The sequence below is a fragment of the Clupea harengus genome, chromosome 10 (assembly GCF_900700415.2).
Source record: "Clupea harengus chromosome 10, Ch_v2.0.2, whole genome shotgun sequence".
In the NCBI taxonomy this organism is placed as follows: domain Eukaryota; kingdom Metazoa; phylum Chordata; class Actinopteri; order Clupeiformes; family Clupeidae; genus Clupea; species Clupea harengus.
The window spans coordinates 1022320-1038817 of NC_045161.1; the positions used below are offsets into that span (position 1 = coordinate 1022320).

At 42.5% G+C, this 16498-nt stretch overlaps 1 protein-coding gene across 1 annotated transcript in view; it reads left to right on the forward strand.

Annotated features, from left to right (window-relative positions):
• The window catches only part of LOC105908711 (centrosomal protein 350), a 38871-nt gene that overhangs the window by 11996 nt on the left and 10377 nt on the right, over positions 1 to 16498 (forward strand). The window contains 18 exon segments of the mRNA XM_042708940.1: positions 991 to 1109; positions 3477 to 4417; positions 4651 to 4786; positions 5660 to 5793; positions 5941 to 6121; positions 6747 to 6970; positions 7580 to 7743; positions 8548 to 8658; positions 9055 to 9158; positions 10052 to 10146; positions 10148 to 10249; positions 10345 to 10541; positions 11575 to 11771; positions 12542 to 12629; positions 13462 to 13602; positions 13948 to 14099; positions 14846 to 14869; positions 14871 to 15013. Coding sequence (XP_042564874.1) covers positions 991 to 1109; positions 3477 to 4417; positions 4651 to 4786; positions 5660 to 5793; positions 5941 to 6121; positions 6747 to 6970; positions 7580 to 7743; positions 8548 to 8658; positions 9055 to 9158; positions 10052 to 10146; positions 10148 to 10249; positions 10345 to 10541; positions 11575 to 11771; positions 12542 to 12629; positions 13462 to 13602; positions 13948 to 14099; positions 14846 to 14869; positions 14871 to 15013 — 3253 coding nt within the window.

The following is a 16498-nucleotide window of genomic DNA, read 5'->3' on the forward strand; positions in this document are numbered from 1 at the left end:
GTGTGGTGTTTTCTTTAGTTTGTTAGTTCTTATGTTCATGCGTTTGTAAATAATGGCTGCAGGTATCTAAGCACTAGGGACATGTGTTTCCTGTAGAAAGCTACCATCTCCACGTCAGATGACACTATATGGCTATGCAGACCCTTAAGGCCAGTGTCAAATCATTGGTTTGGATGGTTTTCAATGTTACGCCTACGCCTGTTTTCCTATGGCACTACATAGCATTACACAAATACGAACAGATGCACATACTGTACACAATCTCTCGCTCGTGTCATATTAGGTACGGTTACACGGAGAGATATAATCCAGTTTGTCATTGGATTTATGGCTCAATGGGAGTAGAAATGATTCATGTAAACGCCTTCATCAGAATAAAACTGCCCGATCCAATCGGAATTTCATTCGGATTGAAAGGGGTGGTGTAGTCCTTGAAGAATCCGTCAGAATAGCCAAATGTTTACACATTCGCTGCTTCCTGTAGGCAGAATGTTTGTGCATGCTCGTTACTCATCTCATGATGACACACAAGCAAACACAACTGAAGCATAGTTACTCGCACACAATGCATTTAATGGAATGAATACAACTGGACCTTGGAGGGTTTACCACTACAAACATCTATGTTTTTGGATGTGTTGAATAAATGACCTCACTGGCAGCATACCTAGGGTTAGGGTTGGCGTATTAGCCAGCTAGCTGAATGAATGCTGATATCTGCAGAGGAAATGCATGGACATTAAGCTGCACTTCCAGGGAAAGCTCCTGTAGTATCTCCACTCAACAGAGTTGTGCTGATTAAAATCTGTACTGTGTAGCTGAGGCCACATTTCTGTAGAATCTTGAGCATAAAAGGTAACTTTGATGCATTTAGACGAGATTTAGCAAATACCGGAACTGTAGTTAGTTTACATACATAGAATTTGTAATGATAATGTAATACTTCCATCGTGCTGATAAAGTTAAACTGAGATATGTGTGCAATTGCAGAGACCTCTGTACCAGCCCTCCAATGAGTCGGATAAGGAGAATAAACATCAAAATCGACCCCGAAGTCCATCCAGCAGTGACCTCTCTGTGCCTGAGCAGCAGCAGCCTCCAGCACCAAGGTTTGATCTTTTTAGAACATGCGCAGTAGTGTTGAGAGAAAGATGACCGCTTTGGTACTTTTAAACTTAATCTGTCACATTGTGGTAAAAAAAAAAAAAAATTCACAACCAGAGAATCATTGGCCTAAATTTGCTAGATAGGACTATCCTGTTGTTTTAAACATACCCAGACATTACCCAGATACATCCTATGTTTTATAGGTACTATTTATCTCTGCTAAAGGATACTGTATATTCCATTATTGACAATTTGTTGTTGTAGCAGTGAGTTCACTGTCAATGAAATAGATGAATTTTGCTGGTGTTGCTGGGCAAAAATAGATTTATCTATTTATTTTTGAATCGCTTCACACCTTTAGTTTAGTTTTTCAGGAGGAGCTCGAGGCTAGTTATTGAGGCCTCCTGAAAGAAATAACATCAACTCTAAACACAATAAAATTCCGGTTTAAACATGATTTTGAGGCAAACATTAGAGTTTGGGTGGAGTGCCTTCGTCCACTAGCCATATCAAATATGGGAGTTGGGAATGATTTTGCCAGGTTTGTACATTCAGAAGACTGACACTGATGATGGTCATGTCATTTTGACAGATGGCTTCTGGGAAAGGGATGAGAGGAAGCAAGCAGATTGATTCACACACACACATCAGGATAAAACATTTTAGCATACATGTGGCATATTTGATACATGCAAGATTCCATGATGCATACAATATACAGGTATATACAGGTATACATACAAGAGTGATAGTGGGTAAAATGAACATTTAAAAACTGTAACATGTACACCTAAGGATGAGGATGTGTGAGATGAAGTTATAACTTGCGCCAAATCCATTTGAGTAGTTTGAGAAGTGAGAATAGCGGAGTCTGTTTGGATGTGGTTGGAAACGCTCCTTATGTCAGTGAAGCATTTCCCTCATGCGTGTTGTTGGCACAATGGTGGGAAGAATGGCTTGGCGGTGGCTGCTAGGAATGGGGCCCAGCCCAGCCGATGGCTACATGCTATGAGTTTGGTTATCTTGCTCTAAGTAAGAGGGGTGAATGTGTCCTATGGTCAATGACACTGCACTCAGTGGTGGGCATGTTAGAGCTCTGCTACAAAGGATGTACTCCAAAGTACAGACGGTGTAGAAGTACCCCTCTGAGCAGGGCTACACACTCTATTGATCTAGCCATGTTCCTTGTGTTCGGTTGGAAAAGAGCCCAAACCTGTTCAGCACTTCTGAAAATGTATAAAAATGAAAAGAGTCTCCTGGTTTAATACTCTGTAGAGCCCCAATGAGTTTTGCACATTCTTCCAGGAGATTCCCTGATAGACTGCTATCTTCAAGTCCATCCACATATTTTGGGTTCTTCCCTGATAGACTGCTATCTTCAAGTCCATCCACATATTTTGGGTAGGTCTTAGTTCTGACCACTCAAGAACATTCACCCCCCCTTAAGCCACTGCATTGCTTTTTGTTGGTGGTGTGTTTTCCAACCAATCATGTGCTAGAAGGTGAACCACCTGCCCATCCTCAGCTGTAAAGCAGAGGGCTGCAGATGTTCCTTTAAGAGTTTGAGAGTACTCGTTTCCATCCATTTTCCCTTCCAACCTGACCACTTGACCTGTCCTCGCTGAAACTATTGATTAGATGTACCTGAGCAAGTTAATAATGATTACTCAAAGAGGCTGATGAATTATCTCAGCTACTGAACTTTCATAAATAACAGTTAATGAACAATTGTTGAAAAAAAATGAAGGGGTGCTCTTCTCAGTTTGATGTTGACTGGTAGGGGAGGGAATGCAAATGGAAAAAAGTTAGATTTTTATTTTATTTCCAGGGTGTGATGGATAGATAGATAGATCCTTTAATTTCCAGGGTGTAATGGGACTAAAGGTTAGGAGTTTGATAGAGGATGATTCTATAGGTACTGAATCTAACCAATGCCAGTGAGCTGTGAAGTAGTGAAAAGGGAATCAACTGTGAAAAGTTGAATCCTTCTTCATGGTTTCAGAGCAGACCGGTCTCTTGTTTATCATACCAATGTCCAGCTCACACGCATCCCGTTGAGTTTGACCTTTCTACACCCCTCATTAAAATTGTGCACCATTCACCAGTTCTGTTGCCGACATGTTAGTTTGCATACTTTAAAAAGGGGGTGAATGAGCATTATTATGAACAATATGAAACATGCACATCAAAATATAATCGTGATATATCAGCTGCCAATATATGCATCGGTTATATTGAATGTTATCTGCGTGACATGTTCAAAATCAGCAGATCAAAATGTATTTTCTTGATGGTTGTGTATCTATAATTGTAATTGGTATTAATCTTAAATTGCCTTCTCTCTCTCTCTCTCTTATGTATGTGAGCAGGAATGAACTAGGCTTACCAGCAAGGTCATCCTGGGTACAACATGATAGGCAGTGCTCTTCACCAAGAGGAAGTGTGGCCATCCCTTTAGTGACCTCACCTACCCGAACATTTCCCCGGTGGCTGGATGAAGAGTACAAGCCCTCTGCTCCCAGTGTCTCCTGTCTGCATGCGTCAGCAGCTCTCCCCAACTCTCTAGCCAGCATGACCAGCAGAGTGAGCCGTCTGGAGGTCTTGAAGTCTACAGCCACATCCCTCTCCAACCGAATCGAGAGTGAGGCCCGCAAATTGCTACTCACCTGTAAGGGCGGCCAGAGTTCAGAGTTGGGTGCAGACTTGCCAAATCACTGGGCTAGAGTGGCGGCCGGCTCTAGTATTGGCACTGTGGCGAAGCCAGAATCCCCGGAGGAGGAGAACATTCAGAAGCTGCTGTGTTTGGGCCTGACCTCCTATGATGGACCTCTTCCTGGAGTGGGACATTTGGGCGCCGCCTTCAGAGAATCGCAAGAACGAGCGGCAGACACGGGAAAAGGTGCAATGACTCCCGGCACTGCAGACTCCGTCTTGTCCAGGCAAAGGGACGGCAGCCTGAGGCAGGCTGAAGAAGAACCAATCATGTCCTCCCACCACCACCATAACCATTACGGCTCCAATGAGAGCTCCATCAGCGAGGGCAGTCTGGCGGAGTGGAGGGCCGCTTCCCAGCAGCCAACCAAACCATCCTTGCATGTCGCACTTCTAGACATGGAGCGCGTTCAGCCGGAGAGCACTCCTTTGCACAACATCTCTGTCTTCAGTAGTGGGACAGAAACATGCAGACTGTTCAGCAGTACAATACCTCAAGATCTGGATGCCAGTATGGCTGCCTGGAGAGAACTGACCAAGGGTAGTCCTCACAGTGTCATTAACATCTTCACCAAGAATCTCCCCAGCAGCAGCAGAGGTCAGTTTCACATATTTGATTCCAGGAATCTTATTGCTCGTGCAATGGGAAGTGGCAGTGTGGGTGAAATTTGAACACACTCTCACCACCGCCTAAATGCTGCTGACAACAGCCACTGCACATCCACACATGTAGCCAAATGACAGTGGCAAGTGCTGATTTAGCTTTTTCATCCAAGAGATTAGTACCAATGCCCAGATCAGTCCCTCAGTAACTTTATATTTCTCCTTTAGTGACTAAGGGAAGAAGTGGGAGATCCAGTCCTGTGTCCTGCCCTGGTCATCCAGAAGGCCTTTATGAGAATAACATCTCCTCACCAGGCAGTAACACCAATGGCCACCCAATCATCAGGACTTCAAGCAGACACAGGTATGTCAAAGCATCCCCTCTGTTTCCTTTGAACAGGTTTGAGTTTGAATGCAGTTGAGTTTTAATGCAGTGCATTTATTTACTATTGATTTTCAACAGTACAGGACTAGATTTTGATAGCTTGTGTGCACCTTGGCAAACCCACTACTGTTGTGGCTTATCAACTTCACAAACCGCAATCATCAGAAATTGAGTTTCAGAGAGACTTTCTGGTTCAGTGGGAAAGTGAGGTGTGTTGTCATGGACAAAGCTCCAGATCTGTAGACATCAAAAGAATGAATTATTTTGCTGAAGCAGAGAAAAATGAGATTGGTTTTGTCTGGAATCTTGAATCCAATCTTTGCACCACATTATCAAACTAACACAATAATAAGTGGACTATGGGTTTCATGGGTAGGCCTTCAGTGACTATGTTGTGAGTAAAAACATAGCATTTATACACATACTTTTCAAGCATTTATACGCGTACTTTTCAAGCTTTGAAACAAAAGGGACCAAGGAAACGCATGGTTTAAGCGACGTTACTGTTGCTAGCATGGTTATTTTGAAGCAACCCTTTATAACCTTTAACATTACCCTTTTTAGCTTAACAACCCACAACCAATGAAGGTGATTCTCAGATGAATGGCACTAGAAGCCCTGATCTAGGTTCATGGTTTTCATATTTGGGCAGAAATTCTGATATGGCTTCCAAGGTCTGTTTCCACGTGGGGCCGTCTGTGGTGTAGCTTGTGATCAGAGCGTCCTCCATACATCTGTAGAAGGGGATTGTTTGGAACGATTTTGAGGCATGTAAATGTTGAACAGAGATGACTGTTGCTGTGTAAGTTATCAAGAGCCACTCCCACATGTTTCTGTTGTATATCTTTACAGCAGCAGCGTAGTAAACCACCATGAAAGCAGTCCTCAAGAAGACTCGAAACGTCAGAAGTCAGGCACACAGTCCTATTCCTCAGTGGGCTCTCCAGTATCATCTTCCTTCTCCTCTCCTAGTTTCCCAGACATGGGTAAGATATGGCCAGTCCTCTCTTAATGGAGGGGGTGACTGTCCTTGGGTCATCTACAAGCTTCAACATTCTCTATGCGTTCTTCTCTAGGCGCTTCAGTATTAGACACGTTTATGTCATGTATTAAACTAGCCACTTTTCCCTCAGATGGAAATGTTGATGTGACACTGGTGGGGGGTCTGGGCGGCGACTGGTCTCCTGTCATCGATCCTGGATCTTTGGGCTCCGTGAAGGAAGGCGCTGCTGAAGGGAACTCTGCTCACGGTTCTCTTAACGGCTTGGACCCCGACAGCAGAGCGGGGAGTGCTTCAGTCTACGCGTCGCACAGGTATAGGAGCCTCTGGAGTCGTCTTTCTTTCTTTCTTTCTTTCTTTCTTTCTTTCTCTTTCACGCCTGCTTATTGTTGTTGTTGCATGTTTAGCATATTTTTTTAAAGCTTACATGCATTAAGGGCACTATTCACTCGATTGTCAATTTTTAACAGCAAGATTTCCCAAAAACCCACTCTTAGGGAAACGTATCACTGTGTAGCCACAACCTTTGTGCTTTTGAGTGTCGGTAGTATCTGCCATTACTGCATTGCTTGAGTGTTGGAGGAGAAAACAGCTCTTTCGCTTGACTCCATGAACTCTCAAACATCTGAAAAATCCCTTTAGTAACTAGTTAGACACCTGGCCAGTGTGAGGCATTTCACATGGCAACATTTGTCAATTGGTTTGCAGATTTGTGAGTTTGAAACTGGGCAGTACATTCAGAGGGTAGGCTATCTGATGGTTGTTGTTCCTGCCAGTGGAGTAAAGTTGTGACTGAACCGCTACATCTCTATAGGGAATATATAGTTGTTTTTTTAACAACATTGCCGTATATTGTATGTGTGCAGGACCATATAGGTTATTTATCCATTTTCTGTTGCTTGGACTTGAAGTCTTTCGAACCTTTGTCCTCTCGTCCAGCTTATTTGTACACAGTAAGACCAGCCAAAGAAGGACGGTGTGCCCTCCGAGCTCCTCAGCTGCCTCTGGTCCTCCTCCAGCCTCCAAGGGCAGCGGCCTCACTGCTGGAGATGAAGGTGCTGTGGAATCATCTCCTCCCAGCCGGGCCCTTCCCAGCACTTCAGCCATCTTTTCATCTCCTGCCCCCAGCAGTCATGGTGCTGAACAAGTGGTGAACACTGCAAGTAAGTCTCTAGGTTCATATGCCAACTAGTTTCATGGAACAGAATCCAACATTTGTTTGTTATGACCTTAAATATACTTATATATTTATGAATAATTTGCCTGCCTTAACGTTTTTACAAAATCATATACTGTATGTATGATAAGCTAAAGTTTTGCTTAACACGCTGGTGCCAAAATGACTTATTGGATTTAACAGTCACTCTGAAATCACACATTCCAACTGATATTGTTCTGCCACACTAAACATCAGAATGAATGGAATGGTATGCAACTGTTTTCAATACTAGCAACAGTTACTCCATATGCTCACCATGGTTATATATATAGTACACATTTAACAATGGACCACTTGAAATGTGTGTATTTCAGTTTTCAGTTTTAACCGTGTACATTATACAGAGAACCAAATGAAATGACCAGCTCACAGCTACATTTAAGTGCTCAGTGTTTTGCAGTGGCTGTTCACAACATTCAAATGACAAATGTCATGATATGAAATAAAATAAAATAAATAAAATAGAAAATACAGAATGTATCGCTGTGTTAAACTGCTGTCATCAATTGGCCAGATGGAGCTGAACTTTGACCTGCGTGTCTTCCTGTCCTAGGTGGGCTGCAGTGTGCTCCAGGTGCCTTACAGCAGCGCATGGCAGCAGAGCTCATGTACCTGGACTCCATAGAGGAGTCCATACGACAGCTCAGTGATGTGGAGCGGATACGTGGCGTGTCCTTGGCTCAGCAGGAGGTCTTCTCCCTCGCTCACGTCCTCAAGGTGACCGGCAGCTTTACGCATTGCAAGTGAACACGATGAGAATGCTAGCACTGTCCTGTCTGTGTGTGTGTGGTCGATTCTGAAACTAGAATCCTCAAGTCCTACATGAACAGGGGTTCAACTTCAAACTCTTTGAATGTAGACGGGTTCAACCTTAAAGTCAACCTTCTCCCCAAACTCCACCCACTTCATCATTCACTCTCAGAGCGTTCGGAGCGCACTCTAGGCACGCCAGCTGAAGAGACAGAGTGTGACAGCAGTCTAACTGGGAAAAATGGCAAAGTTCGATAGCTGCGGACTTACCTGTGAATTACAGGCGATTATAGTCATTGGTAATTAGTCATTCGCCAAAACCTAGTATTCATCATCCTCACTGTCATCAACCTCTTCAGGCTGTGTGTACACTGCCTGGTAAAAGTGACCCATTCCGATTTTTTTGCTCATGTGTGGCACAGATTAGCTTTTATTATGAACGTGTAAACAGGAAATGCGGGTTGTTTTAAGTGTTAAAAGCTAGTGTTCACACAAGTATCAGATATGGGCCGAGTTGTAAAACAAATTGGATATAAGCCAAAAATCTGAACTAGGCATCAAGACCTGTAGTGTAAATGCACTCTTAAACACAACACAAACAGCCATGTTGAAATTAGGTTTATGTCCATTTTGATCCATTTGTTAATTTAGAGAGAGATGGAACTAAAGAGTATCATTCCATTTTCAGACTGCCAGATTGAACTTCTGAATGCACCTGATATTGTGTGTATGTACAATGAATGTACACTTACTGTGATGTGTCTCATTCAGTCCCAGCAACAGGCTCACGAGCTGGACCTGCACCGGCTGAAAGTCAAAACCCAGCAGGAAGCCTTCGAATCTCAGATAGAGCTGGAAAATATACAGCAGAGAGAAACACAGGTTTGTTATATCTTGATGTCATGTCTTAAGTCATTGAACTTTAATGAACTCTTTTAAAACATCTGTATCCACCCACCCACTTAAAGAGGTTCTTAGGTGTTGGGAGGTCATAAATAGCAATAGCACTTAACACATTAGAATACTAACACTTATCTTGCTCAAAATATTGAAAACAATGTTTCATTTTGTTTCATCAGTCCATCTTCTCACTTAACTATTCACAGTAACCAGGGGTGCCCAGACATTTTCATGCCACTGGAATTGTGCATGTATTTCAATTTCAACGTATTTGCTAGTATCATCTCGTATGAGTTTCTTTATTGTTAGATCCTGTGGTATGAATTGAGTTTCTGTTTCTGTTTCTGTGTTGATTTTCAATGTTTTCCCCACCTACAGATAGCCAGGGGTCTGAGTATTCAGGCATCCACCAGCACATCCCACTGTGACGAGTCTCAATACACCTACCATAAGCAGATCCCAACCTCCTCCAGTACTCTCAGGTACCCACCCTGTTCCTGTGCAGTTGCTGTATTTAAAAATATGTTGTTATGAAGTACCATGTCACCTGTATGAACCCTTAGAAATTGTATGAAAATGCCAATAGTACAAGGGTTGAGATTTGGTACGAACCTGTCACTGTTGAAGATAAAACTAGTGTTCTCTGCATTCTATTTAATAGGGGTGGGAATCTCTTGGCACCTCACGATTCGATTCCGATTCAGTGGTCAACGATTCGATTCTAAACCGATTATCGATTCTAAACCGATTATCGATTATCAATTCTAAACCGATAAAACGATTATCGATGCATGTCGATGTTTAAAACATTTGAGTTTGCTACTCAGAGTCTCACCACTTCCTACTTTGTGTTTGATAATTAAAGAAAATCAACAGATGAATTAGCTTCTCTATTTTTTTATTGGAGAAAAAAGCTTTTCCTTGTCACAATTATAACTTTCAATGAACAAGGCAATAATCGATGCAGCTTGCATTTCAACACAAAATGGATGTGTAAAAAAAAAAATCGATTATGAACTTTTCTGAATCGAGACAGAATCGTTCTAGAGAGAATCGAGAGAAATCGAAGAATCGATTTTCCCCCCCCCCCCACCCCTACTATTTAATAAAGCTGCCATCTGGGGACCTATCTGGCATCTGTTTCTCAATTTAGATTTGTGTCCACCGGCACAGTTGTGCAGCGACACATCTTTATGTTCAGGACGGAGCTGATTAGTACTGTTCTGTGAAGGATGTGGTGCATACCTTTGTCAGATATCTTCAGTTTGGTGGCAATTTCTTGCTCGAAAGAGCCTGAACAACAAACCGTACAATCTGTACAAAAATCCATATCTCGTCCAATTTAAAGTGATCAGTTGCTTGTTCTCCTGTCCAGCAGCGGAGGGCACAGTGTCAGCGGAGGGCACAGTATCAGCGGTGCTCAGGGGGAGCTCCCCTCTTCCATCATTCGAGCAGAGGCGGGATGTTGCTGTGAGAAACTCTATTGCTGGCAGTTCAGTTTTGGAGGAGGCCCATCTTGCAGCGGACAATTCCACTCGCAGCGACAGCATACCCTCCCTTCAGGATGACAAAGGTATGATATAAATGGCCATAGGATAACAGAGTTATGACCTCATATGACAAGACTGTAAACCCATAATGGCAAATCATTTTCCACTCTCAAAGCAGATAGCATGTCAGTGGCCACGGAGTACTCTCTGAAGTTTGACGAGTCTATGACTGAAGATGAGATCGAGGAGCGATCCTTCCGATCGCTGCTGCCCTCGGAGTCACACCGGCGCGGTACGCTGGAGAACAAGCAAAGCCGGCACGAGTCGGAAGAAGAGCCCGCGCCCGACATGGCTATCTCTCTGGATTCTTCCAAGGTTAAGACTTGTTTTTCACTGCTCAAATCCTGTGTCTTTGGCTCTCTACACTATTCATGATCATACTATACCACACCCTGTCCTTCCTTCCCCACGCTCTCCTCTCTACAGACACTATTCATGATCATACTATACCATACCCAGTCCTTCCTTCCCCACGCTCTCCTCTCTACAGACACTATTCATGATCATACTATACCATACCCAGTCCTTCCTTCCCCACGCTCTCTCTACAGACACTATTCATGATCATACTATACCATACCCAGTCCTTCCTTTGCTGTCAGAGTTGTCTAGACTGTTGAGTTGTCACAATACCATGTCATATTGAACATTGTCTTTTGTCAACCTCGCGAGCTGGATTGATATCGGCTTAGATCCGTCAGTGTAATAAAGACATTATTCATAATATCCGTCAGAGTAATAAAGACATTATTCATAATATCCGTCAGTGTAATAAAGACATTATTTATAATATCCGTCAGTGTAATAAAGACATTATTCATAATATCCGTCAGTGTAATAAAGACATTATTTATAATATCCGTCAGTGTAATAAAGACATTATTTATAATATCCGTCAGTGTAATAAAGACATTATTCATAATATCCGTCAGTGTAATAAAGACATTATTTATAATATCCGTCAGAGTAATAAAGACATTATTCATAATCACTCATTTAATTACTTTGGGCCTAAGTTGCTGAGTGTTGTGTCTGAGTGCATATGACCCTGACTGTTATCTGGTATGGGTGCCATGACCCTGACTGTTATCTGGTATGGGTGCCTACCAGGCAGATAAATATACTGTATATACCCTATTTATCTATATTTATATTACCATTTGCACATACTCTGCACTCTTCTGCTTTGCACTTCTGGTTAGATGCTAACTGCATTTCGTTGCCTCAGTACTTGTACTCTGTGCAATGACAATAAAGTTGAATCTAATCTAATCTAAATCTAATCTAATAAATATACTTGTTCATCTATGCTTCTCACACTATGCTATGCTATGCTATGCCTTGGCAGGTGCTTCAGCCAGACAACAGTATCCCGTTCTCCAGTGGGCAGAACAACTTCTCCAGGTTCACTATGGACATGGTGCGTCAGTACATGAAGGAGGAGGAGGTGCGTGCCCAGCACCAGAGCTCTCTGCTGCAGCTCCGCCAGCGGGCACTGAAGGACAAGACTCGAGCAGAGCTGGCATGGCTGGAACACCTCAAAAGGCATGGAAAATATTACACACTTTTCTCTTATTTAGGATTTTGTCATCATGTGCATGTTCACTCTTCGTTATATTACCTTAAAATATTAGCTAGAAATTTGTATTGTAAACAGAGGTAGAGCACAGTACTAATATTAACATTGTTGTGTGAAGCACTCTAAGGTCAGAAATAATAAAAGCCTTTGACAAGGTGAGGTGAGAGACAGGTCTTCTCCACCGGCACAGTTGTGCAGTGACACATCTTTGTGTTCACGATGGAGCGCTGCCAAGCTCGTAGCTTCTTTCTCAAGATGCCTTGAAGTTGTGCAGTGACACATCTTTGTGTTCACGATGGAGCGCTGCCAAGCTCGTAGCTTCTTTCCCAAGATGCCTTGAAGCGGTAATCACTACCATAGGTGCAGCATTAGGCTAAGGGTGTGTACAGATATGTAACCCCTAAATAACCTATTTTTGGCTATTGTGTGACGATGGCCATATAGTAATCCATATCATATGTATGCTGAATATATGGTTCCATATTAGCCATTTAACAGCATAGACTATACGTTGTGTAATGACTGTTGCACTTTCTGGTAGTAGTTATGCGTTACTCATTTGTGATCGATATTTCTGAGCTTTATGCCTGTCAGCCAAGTCAGAATGGCCACCTATTCCTAACCCTTTAGAAAACATCCTTCAAGATTTCCCCTGAGTTTATTTGTGGGTTTGTGATCTCTAGCGGCGAGTAACCTTTGAGCAAGGCGCTGCTAAAAGCAAACATGTATTCTCCAGACGTCTCAGGGATAAAGGAGAAGATGACAAGATGCCACCGATCAGGAAGAAGCAGAGAGTGTTGTTACTGAAGCTGCAACAGGAGCAGGTAAGAGTTTTAGCTTCAATTTGTTTCAAAATATCTCAATTGTAATGACCATAGAACTGACAATCGACAGAGTGGCTGAAACCTTTTAGTTTTTCCATACCATACAAGAGAGTTTGTCACTGTTATTTAGTATGTGTTATCACACGCCATGACTACTTTTTACAGTGTGTTTTATTTTATAATGATTTCAGTTAAAGGTATGGTGTGCACACAGTAGCAGGGGGGGGGGGGGGTCATTCCAATTAGCACTGATAAATGTTGGGTTCAATAGTGTTGTTGGTGGCATGCCTGACTGCCTGACTGTTAATTGTGTGTTGAAGTTGAAGTTCTCTGATTTCTTTGAGTCAGGCATGATCTATTGCAAACATCATCGGCCTAAGCCTTTTCTGGGTTTGTTTTATATAAAGGGTACTAGCATGAATACTAGCAACCTTAAAACAGGGTCAGTAGGCGAACTCACTTCACTTCTGTTCATCCAAACCATGTTTTAGTGATGTTGACAAATGTATAGGATTTGTAGTTCTTTCTCTAGGACTTTAGTAGTTCCATCGGTTTGATGATAATCTTGTTTAGTCGTATGCTGTTACTCAAGTATGCTTATTCATTTGGATCTGGCATTCCACTTCACATCTCAGTAGTCTTCTCCTGTTCCGTAAGACATTGATTAAGTGCAGCCCCTTGCCTTACTGAGTGAAATGTAATCCCTTGAAATGAAATGTCTTACCTGGTTCTATCTTGAAGCCACATAGCTCAGCTGTCTTTAACAAGCTACTCTTTCCAGTGAAAAGCGTGTAATGTGACGTCTTGTTTCGCTCCCTTTCTTTGTGATTAGGCCGAGATTAAGAGACTTCAGGAGGCCAATAAAGCGGCACGTAAGGAGAGACGACTGCTGCTGCAACAACAGGAGGAGATTGAGCGCATGCACTCCACCACCCATAGACTACGAGAGCGCTTAAAGAGTGCTTGCCATCTGGTCAGTATTCACTGCAACTAGCTCAGGTCATAAGTCACCAAGATCTTTAAAAGCCTGAACTGAAATGTGTTTGTCTCACAGCTAGCTCCGTCATAAGTCACCAAGATCTTTAAAAGCCTGAACTGAAATGTGTTTGTCTCACAGCTAGCTCAGTCATAAGTCACCAAGATCTTTAAAAGCCTGAACTGAAATGTGTTTGTCTCACAGCTAGCTCCGTCATAAGTCACCAAGATCTTTAAAAGCCTGAACTGAAATGTGTTTGTCTCACAGCTAGCTCCGTCATAAGTCACCAAGATCTTTAAAAGCCTGAACTGAAATGTGTTTGTCTCTTGACGTCCACCCCAGGAGTCCTCCAGCTTTGAGACCACAGAGGAGGCTGCCCCTTCCAATGTGACCATGACTGATGCTAACTCACGCAGCGCCTCTCCAGTCTCTGTGTCGGGGAGTGAGACCAGCAGCATCATGCTGAAGAAGATGCACTGCCACATGGATGACAAGTAAGATCACCTTTCTGTTACGACTTGGCGGTGATGTGAAGGGCACTTCCTCCACCAAAGGCCAAATGCCTTATCTAGCAATGTTAACGAAAGTGAAAATGATTTTTGGATCCACCCCTGTGATTCAAATCAGCTCCAACATTTAAAGGGTTCGTCCTTGGCCCATGCTACACCCCTCCACCAAGATTCATGAACATCGGCCTGGTAGTTTTTGCATAAGCCTGCTGGCAAACAAGCACACAGGCAAATGGCACCAAAAACATTGGTAATAGGTCATAATAATGAATGAATAATGATAGATGATAAAGCTCTACATATTTTCTAATTACTTACCAAAATATGTTTCTCACAAATATAACAAACTTTAATTTGAATAATTCTATGAAACAGGTGAATACTAAAGTTCATTGGCAATATTACATTTACATTTACATTTAGTCATTTAGCAGACGCTTTTGTCCAAAGCGACGTACAAGGGAGAGAACAGTCAAGCCAAGAGCAATAAAAAACATGGTGTAACAATAAATACTACTTTACATGAGAATTAGAAAACAACGACCTAGAAAAAAGGAAAAAGAAGTGCAGGAATGTAACTGCTGAAGTGCAAGTTAAGCGCTAGTCAGGTATTATCAAATATTAATTTACATGTTACGCTGACCAGGCTGAAGTGGTAAAGCATGGCTCCTGTACTTGCATACATATAACCGTTTGTTTAATGATTCTTCTTTCCTCCTGCGGTTCCTCAGGTTCCTGACGAAGAGAGGCAGCAGCTGAAGCAGCGCGGCAGCTACGCAGAGGGCTCCTGCAGTGGAAGCAGCGTCTGGACTCTGAGGAGAGAGAGATCCGCAGGATGGAGAGGCAGGCCGTGGCTGCCTGGGATAATGATATGCCTGAAGTCACCCCACACCATAAAGGTGTGTGCACTTCACCTACTGATATTCTCCACAACCCTTGGACATGGGGAATAAACAGCTCTGGAATGGTTTGATGCTTTAATTGAACATATTTGGTCACTAGTTTTGAAAATGGTCCAGATGTGGCCCAGATGGGATGTATTTCAACTAGATCCGGGTATACCGTAGTTTCCCGACTATTAACTGCACCGTATATAAACCGTATACAAAACAAACCTGTGTATTTAAGTAACACTATGGAGTTTCAGGAGCCGCCAGGTAGGGGGCTACTTTCTGCTGGACTATTCAGTAACGTGTTTGCTGTCTTGCTTTGTCTTGTGTTGCACTTGCTTGATGTTTGACTGTGTTAGGAAAGGTGTTTACTTGCTAGTTTGTCATAAACAAATAAGCAAATTTCACAGGTTTCGCTAACTTACTAACTATCTCGTTAGAGATGTTAGCAAGCTTGTTATAACACGCTTGGACATTGATGTTAGTAATAAGTGCTCTCGTGTCGGCTTCTTTGTAATGTTATTGTGATAGCTATGTTGGCTAGCTTGCCAACAACTCTCCTACCACAGGTAAACATCAAGCAAGTGCAGCACAAGACAAAGCAAGACAGCAAATACGTTACTGAATAGTCCAGCAGAAAGTAGCCCCCTACCTGGCGGCTCCAGAAACTCCATAGTGTTACTTTAACTGCAGTTTATTGAATGTTATGTCATGCCATGTAGTTGTGGTATGAGTGCTACTAGCCATTTAAGTGGTATGAAGTAGGGGTGGGCATTTCAAGCAAAAATACTACACACACACACACACACACACACACACACACACACAAACAAATACCCCATTCCCACTCACAGTGAAAACCATTTATTCATTGTTATGGTGTGGTATGGGAACATTTAGGTCTAATTGTTAGTTGATCCCCTGGGAACCTAGTACCATAGTACGATAATCTTTTGACATGCTTGCGGTGGCAATTGCAACCATTAGATTAAGGTTTTTGAGCGGTTAAGTTCTTCCTAGATCTCGTTAAGGTGCATTGCGCACAAAGAACTCAACTCATTTTGAACACTGACTGATTCATGTTTTAGCAGGATGTGTGTTGTCTGCCTATGTGTGTCAGAATGTGAGTGGGTCATTGCTGCTAGAGAATGACTCCCCTGCGAGGATATTTATTTATTATTATTTATATTTATTATAGATGATATTTATTGCTCATCCAACAGGTGGTAGGAGAGTCAAACCTCTTCTTTTGTAAGGTGAAGTGTTAGCCTCCACATAAATGTATAGGTTACTGGATGCAACGGCCAACTACTGCATTCACACTTCTGTGTGGAAATACATCTCTAGATTGAAGCTGTTATTTAAAGATACAATCGTAACTAGGGATGGGCATAATTAATCGACGATCGATTAATTGATCATTAAGAATTTCCTCGATGAAATACATTTTTCATCGATTAAAACTAATGCATGTTCTGTTGCGTAGTGTGCGTG